Source organism: Gekko japonicus, unplaced genomic scaffold (assembly GCF_001447785.1).
Source record: "Gekko japonicus isolate JY-2015 unplaced genomic scaffold, Gekko_japonicus_V1.1 scaffold299, whole genome shotgun sequence".
Lineage (NCBI taxonomy): Eukaryota > Metazoa > Chordata > Lepidosauria > Squamata > Gekkonidae > Gekko > Gekko japonicus.
The window spans coordinates 359,868-367,433 of record NW_015170896.1 but is presented as its reverse complement, the minus strand read 5'-3'; the positions used below and the strand labels follow the sequence as shown (position 1 = coordinate 367,433).

Sequence of the window (7,566 nt, the reverse complement as noted above, 5' to 3'; positions counted from 1 at the left end):
CAGTCTTCTAAATGGCTTCTTCCAAACAAGATGGGCGACACACAGGAATCCAGAATGTGCCGCTTTACATTTCAGATTGAGCTTCACAAAGCGAAGCAAGCAAAGGGCGTCTTCCCTTCCTGTGCTGGAGCGTGGGTGTGCCTTCTCCCCCCCATCCCCCGGCCCCAACCTGATCCGGAACAGACAGCTTTATAGACCAACACAGGAACAGGACAACGCCGATCCCCGCCTTGGCTCTGGAACACGCTAGAACCTATATTCCAGAACCGTTTCGGAATCCAGCACCAGAGAGCAGCTGACCTATGAAGGGCGGGGTGACGCGCACGGCAGAGGGGCGGGCGTGGGAGGCTGTGTTGGCGTAGCTAGAGAGGGCTAATTCTTCTCCTCGATGAGAGAGTTGGTGGGGCTGCTGAGGTCGCTGGGGCTGCTGGGGAGGGTCGGGGTGCTGGCGTTGGAGGAGGTGCTGGCTTCGCTGGAGCCCTTCTTGGAGCGCTTCCGCCACTCGGGGACGGCACCCATCAGCGCCGTGGACTTGATGTTCTGCTTGTCCTTCTCCGCTTCCTCGTCCTCGTCGTACCGTTCGTCGTCGTCTTCGGTCTCGCTGTGGTGGGGGCTGGAGTGGCGGGAGATGGAAGGCGACGGCGGCACCGAGGCTGGGCGCGGGTAGCGGAAGCCCTGAGCCTGCAAAGCGTGAGGGGGGGGAAAAGAACATGACTGTGTGAAAAGCAAAAAGAAGAGGGAGAATAGAAAGCCAGTGAACTGCCCCTGCTTTCTAGCAGCCCCTTTCCTTCCTCGAGGAATGAAGGACAACATACGTGGATCCCTCTATGTTACCCTCACAAGAACCCTGTGAGGTAAGAACAGGTTGAGATCGCATGGCTGGGCCAGGGCAAGAGTCATGTTTGAGCCCTGCGTCGCTCTAGTCAGAGACAACTCCCTGAATTCACTGCCGTTTGTCTTTTGCAATAGAATTCGGGGGGCCAGAGATACTCTGAATGGGGCTAGAGTTTATCTAGCCGAGTCCATCTTGCTCTGTATTCTCTGTCGTGATCAGCAATGATGGGCTCTGTTGCCCACGATCAATTCAACTGGAGACAGCAGGGATTAAGCCTGTGGCCTCTGGCACGCAAAGCACAAGCTCCTGTCTCCAATCTACGGCCTTGTGCACCTACTCTGGACATATAAGAAGAGTTGGATTTATACCCCATCCTCCACCTGGAGTCTCAGAGCAGCTTACTATCTCTTCCTCTCTCCACACCAGACACCCTGTGAGGGAGGTGGGGCTGAGAGAGCTCCGAGAGAACTGTGACTGACCCAAGGTCTTCCACAGGCTTCATGTGGAGGAGGAGTGGGGAATCAAACCCGGTTCTCCAGATTAGAGTACACCAAGATTTCTACCCCCTCCCCTCAAATGGTATTGCACTTACAGCTGTTGGTTCATGTGGCTCATAGGTGAAGTTGTCAGGGAATGCCTTTGCTAGCGCCATATGCCGAGCATACATGTAATACTGTGAGAGGAGAGAAAAATGGGGGGAGGGGGACAGACTTGAGTGTTTGCATTATTATATCCATATGCCATTTGCTTTCCCATTGGAGCCAGAATAGCATTTCTCAGAACCATCTCCCACACAGTTGGCCCTTCAACACCCCCCCCCCAATCCTAAAAAGAAGGATTGGAATTATGCCCTGCCCTTCCCTACGTGAAGGAGTCTCAGAGCGGTTTACAATCTCCTTTCCCCTCTCCTCCCCACAACAGACACCCTGTGAGGTAGGTGGGGCTGAGAGATCTTCCGAGAACTGCCCTAGAGAGAACAGCTCTGAAATAAGTTGAGACTGACCCAAGGTCACACCAGCAGCTGCACGTAGAGGAGTGGGGAATCAAACCCAGTTCTCCCAGATTAGAGTCCGCGCTCCTAACCGCTACACCAAATTATTTAAAGAGTTTATATGCCTCCTCTCCAGGGACCTGCTTGAGGCACCTCACAACCAATGCTCCCTCTAAGCTGTGGAGTCTTGTGAGCAAAAATTCTACTTTGTGAGCTGCTGGCATTAAAGTTGTGAGCGAACGATTGGGCTGCTGCATAAATTAATGTGCTCTGGAGTCCTCCTTCCTGAGCTAAGATGAAAAAGTGTGAGCCGGAGGCTAAAAAACTGTGAGCTAGCTCACACTAACTCGGCTTAGAGGGAACACTGCTCACAACCAAAATACACAAAAATTAGCCAGGATACAAACAGCAGAAAACAAACCATGAGATGCCTAAAATGATATTATTTTAAAAGTCTTCAGATTAGAAGCACATCTGAGTAACATTTAAGTAGGAGAGCCCAGGTTTACCTCCTCAGAGAGTACAAAAACACAGAAGCACAGTTAAAGAAAATGCCACCATCTCATTAGCTCAATGCCTGAAGAAAAAGGTCCATGGACTCAAGCCTGCCTTTCCTTCCCAGTGCCCTGCGTAACTCAGTGTAATTAAGCATGATCCTGTGGCGAGGGAAAAACACTTTGCACACGCCCAGAGGTTCTCCATGCGATCGCCTGAATAGGGCTGACTCCTGGTGGTTCCAGGGCCATGCACAAGGTAGCCCTCCTGTGCTTCCCCCACTTTCTCTCCGCTTCCACGAAGTGCAGAAGAGAAGTTTAAAATATGGCATGCTTAAAAAGCTGCTGGGGGGGGGGGGAGGAGAGGGAAGCAAGTTAAAGCGGACTTTTGGACTAGGAACCCTCTGGTGGCCAATAACTGAACTGCGGAGAGAGGCACAAGAAATACCCGGGGAAGAGCTATGAGAAAGGAGCGTAGATGGGGAGAGGGAGAAAGAACCAGCCCTCCGCCCTCCTATGGCATGAAAAACTCACCCTGCCCAGGTACTTCCAGTCCAGAAGGTCAGAGAGCCGCTCGGTGCGGTTGCGCTGGATGATGCGCTGCCGCCGGGTTTGCTGGCAGAAGCTGTAGAGGAACGAGGTCAGCTGCGTGCATGACTCGTCCAAGCCCCGGAAACGCCGGTCCACAATGTAGATACCTAGGAGAACCAGGGAGGTGTGAAGGAGGGGCTATAGTTCAGTGCCAGGGCCCACGCTTTGCACACGGGAGGTCTCAGGTTCAAGCCACGGCATTTCCAAATTTGGAGGTTAGATCTGGTTAGGTCTGGCAGAGACGCCACGGCACCCACCCTCCCTGCAAGAGCACAACTCCCAATACCAACCGTAAGCTGTTGGGTCTGCTATGTGTTCCTCCATGAAGCAGCCAAAGCCAGAGAGGTTGGTGGAGATGCTGGGAATGCCCATAACGGTGCATTCGGCTGGAAAGAGACACACAGATTATGTGAAGCTGTGCACGTTAAAGCCCCTGCGGCTCAGCACACGGCTGAAGAATTCAGGCAGCCCGCTGGTGGGTCTTTATTACTACAGAATATACATTGAACAAGTTAGGAGACCGAGGAAGAACAAGCCCCAAGGTGGGGGAGCTGTTCAGGATTCTCTGCAGGATCCGTTGAAAGACTCTATTTAAAGCTGCTCCCATCTCTAGTTCCAGCTCCTGCCAACCTAGCAGTTCGAAAGCAAGAGATTGCAAGTAGATAAATAGGGACCACTTTGGTGGGAAGGTAACAGTGTTCCATGCGCCTTGGTGTTTAGTCATGCCGGCCACATGACCACGGAAACGTCTTCGGACAGCGCTGGCTCTTCGGCTTGGAAACGGAGATGAGCACCGCAACCCTAGAGTCGGATTCAACTGGCTTTCGAGCAAGGGAACCTTTACCTTTACCTTAGCTTTGCACAAACAGTTCTAGTCCTCAGCATTTTCATTTATCCTGTTCTCTCGTTCCAGCTCAGTGGTAACAAAAGTGCTAACAGAAGTCTCCCTATCATACACATAATATACCCAATTCCGATCACTAATGCCACCATAATTTTTGAAAACCTGTCCATCATATAGGGAAGCACTTATATGCACACTGCACAGATGCAGGCTTCAGAATCCAGAGAATCCTAGCCTCTTTTCTTCCTTTTTAAAAAATCAAGTTTCTAGCCCTCAAGACGGGCAAAGATGAGCTTTTGTGTGCACAACGCCTGGAGAAATCACTGAAGTCAAGAAGCGAGCAAAGGCTCTGTTGCTTACTTAGCCCTTTCTGCACCCAGTGAGATGACAAGAAGAATCTATGGGTGTGTTCAGACGGGGGCTTTACAACAGAATAGGTGCCGGTTCCAACCGGTGTACTTACCGGCGTTCACACGGCGAACATCTGCCTCCCTTCCCTAACCATTGTAAAGGCCTTTAAACCGTTGCACTCTGCCACTAGGTCCCCAAGTGGTGGTATCCTGAGTGCAACGGTTGCATTCGCTTAACCCCGCCGTCTGATCGCTCTCCACCGGTGCCTAGCCACTTCCGTTCGGAAGCCTGAGGCTTCCGATTTCCCCCCGCCATTTTTTTGTTAACTAAGCCATATGCGCTTGGGCGAAGCTTCGCCCTGAGCGTTTGTTTAAATTAAAAAAAAAAGCCCTTAGTGTAGCGTATCGGAGGAGTCCGGGACTTAAGGGAGGCCAGTTTGGTCTTTAAACTTTAAAGGTAAGTCCTTACCTTTAAAGTTTAAATGTAATACGGGGTGTTTTGAACATGCGCAAAGATCGCCATTCTGTGGATGGCTGCCTATGCGCATGCTCAAACTGAGTTTAAAAAAAAAAGCCGACACCTGCAGCGTGTGAGCGGGCATACAGCGATGGGATCTGCAAAATGGAGGTGAGTGTGATCACATTTCAGCCGGCATAAACTGCACCAGTTCCAACCGGTACAGTTTATGCCAGCTGAAACGCCGCGTCTGAACGCACCCTATATGTTACATGCTAAAATCCATGAAGTATACAAGCTCTTTTCTTGGTGCAGAAATATATACACGCACACTTCACATATGTATAAATAGCCTTGTTAATATCCATTCCTTCCTCATAATTTCCAGCTGTGCTCATAACCACTGCATTCCGCACTTCTTCCAGGTGCCCAGCCACTTTTTGCCGAAAATCCCGCCCTCCCCAAATCAGGCATACACAGATTTCAATGATGCCAACCTTCTACTAGACCAGTGTGCTTGCATATTAAGCATCATCACGTCAACAATACCCCAAATGGTTTCTGTTAGCAATTTCTGAACAAAGAAGCGGAGCCCCCACTTGGGGCACAATTAAAATGACTGCCCACCCCCTTCGCTCAGCAGCAAACCTACCTGGCGTGTAGCCCCACGGCTCATAATAAGATGGAAACACCCCCAAGTGGCAGCCCCTAACAAACTCCTCGTAGTCAACAGGAAGAAGGGGGCTGGTGGAAGACAAGAATTCGGGATGGAAGATGACCTGGGAAGAGACAAGAGGGAGAGACCACCGTCGTGTGGCAGGTCAGCGCCTTGTAGCCCCATCCCTGCCAGAAGACTATTCTTACACGTGAACACTGCTTGTATTTAGGAACACACGTACTCTACTTTTCCTGTTCATTCAAGGTAGTTCAGAGCAAACAGACATGATAAAGATCATAACCGTTCAACTAAACTAAAATAAAAACCAATAAAATAGAGAGCCCACAGCGGCTGCCACGTCCTCAGGCAGCCGCCACTGATTCCCTCTTTGGACTGCTGCAGAATCTCAGCTGCTGCCTTTTCAGGCCACTCCTCATTCCAGGGGGTAACAGCCTTCAAGCTACCCTAACCCAGAAAGGACCTTGAAGGTACTTTGGGCACCTTCTTCCATGCAAGAAGGAAAAAAAATACAGTTCCCTGCATGTAGAAAACCAGCTTGTCAGGGAGAATGGTTTTACCTCCATTGGCATTTTTTTTAAAAATCCTGCTTTTCTTCCCAATGGGAACTCAACGCAGCTTGGAACATTGTTCTCCCGTCCTCCATTTTCTCACAACAACTACCCTGGGAGGCAGATTAACCTGAGAGAGACTGTGACAGTCCCAAGGTTACCCAGCAAGCTTTTGTGGTAGAAGTGGATATTTGAACTCAGGACTCCCAAGATCCTTCTCTTAATATTTGATACTATTTAATATTTTTAATGTTTTTATTGTAGTATTATACCGGCGATATGCCCTGTAAGCTGCCCTGAGCCTGCGGGGAGGGCGGGATAAAAATCTAAATAATAAATAAATAAATAAATAAATAACACTCTATCTACTGTGCCATGCTGGCTTCTCCCTGAAGTATGTTTGTTCCACTCAGGGAAACAAACTTCCAGTTCTTCTCAGTAAATTTAGGAATCTTGATCACACCACCATCCTGTTCAGCTATGTTCCCTTCCATGGATAAGTTTCTATATTAAACTTAACAAGCTTCGGGGACGGGATCCACCAGCATTCCTTACCAGCCCATATTGCCACCCCCTGGTTCCTTCCTGCACTCAGGTTTAACTGGCCTTCCCAGACAAGCCAGGCATCCCAGTCTACAAGATCTCAGCTCTGACTCCTTCGCTCAAGGCTACCCTAAGTACCCCACTGCTGCCTCACAGAAGTAAACGTCGCCCTCCATCCGTCACCCACCTTCACACGGTCGGCACTGCTGTTGAAGAGGCCAATGCGCCGGATGGTGTTGAGGATGGGGTCGGTGGAGTCATCCAGCATGTTGTGAGTGCAGATCGGGGGGAAGGACTGGCGCTTGATGGGGAAGGAACAGCAAGAAGCATTCATAGTCATTATCCAGGCAAGAGAAATGGAAGACCGCAAGTTTGTAGTCCAAATGATTCCTGAGGAATAAGCGTGGGACATGGACCACTTTCCCCTCCACCCCTTTCTCTACCACATCTTTATTGGCAACTAGACTTGGGATGTTTATTTACTTATTCTTCCCAAGTGCAGAATTTGCATCTCCTGGTCAGGTCACGTAATGTAGATTTTGGGTGATGTGCAGAATATGCAAAGATGCTCAAGAATGAACCTAAGAATTTTAGTTTCTCGCCCTGACCAGGATTGCCCAGGCAACCCCGATCTTGTCAGATCTCAGAAGCCAAGCAGGGCCGGCCCTGTCCAGTACTTGCAAGGGAGACCTCCAAGGAATACCAGGGCCAGGACTCAGAGGCAGGCAATACCAAGCCACATCTCCCAAATATCCAAGCTCCACCAGTGGTTCTCAGAAGTCAACCATGACTTCCAGGCACACACACATATTAAAAAGAAAAGAACTGAGAATTTTAGTTTCTCAAATGCTTCCCATTTCCCTAGGATACTCTGCATGCAGACTCAAATACTCTCTGCTCTTTTCTGATTCTTTGTATAAGCACCATCTTATTGCACACAGGTTCGTTCTCCTTTTGGATTCAGTTGTTAGTGAGGTAACCCAAGCCTAGGTTGTACCACTTCAGAGTGCAAGGGGGGACTCACAGGGTAGAAAGCTCCTCTGTACAATTTCCCCCCCTGCACGTAGACAAACCAGAAAGCCAGGGAAAATGGTTTTAGCCCAGCCTTCTCCCAAATAGACTAGGCTTTTAATGTGAAGGAAATATATATGTATTCACACTGAGAAGCATTTGGCAACTGGAGCCTGAACCTGCAGTCTGAAGTGGTACAGGCCAGACACAAATGCACCACCTT

General features: G+C 49.7%; 1 protein-coding gene across 1 annotated transcript in view; it reads right to left on the bottom strand.

Annotated features, from left to right (window-relative positions):
• Positions 1 to 6: 6 nt before the first annotated feature.
• GYS1 (glycogen synthase 1) overlaps positions 7 to 7,566 on the bottom strand; it is a 41,387-nt gene continuing 33,827 nt past the window's right edge. Inside the window, exons 12-17 of the mRNA XM_015418529.1 lie at positions 6,520 to 6,633; positions 5,215 to 5,341; positions 3,202 to 3,297; positions 2,855 to 3,018; positions 1,428 to 1,508; positions 7 to 681 (exon numbers count right to left, since the gene is read on the bottom strand). Coding sequence (XP_015274015.1) covers positions 373 to 681; positions 1,428 to 1,508; positions 2,855 to 3,018; positions 3,202 to 3,297; positions 5,215 to 5,341; positions 6,520 to 6,633 — 891 coding nt within the window. The 3' untranslated portion in view covers positions 7 to 372. The remainder of the gene's footprint in view (positions 682 to 1,427; positions 1,509 to 2,854; positions 3,019 to 3,201; positions 3,298 to 5,214; positions 5,342 to 6,519; positions 6,634 to 7,566) is intronic.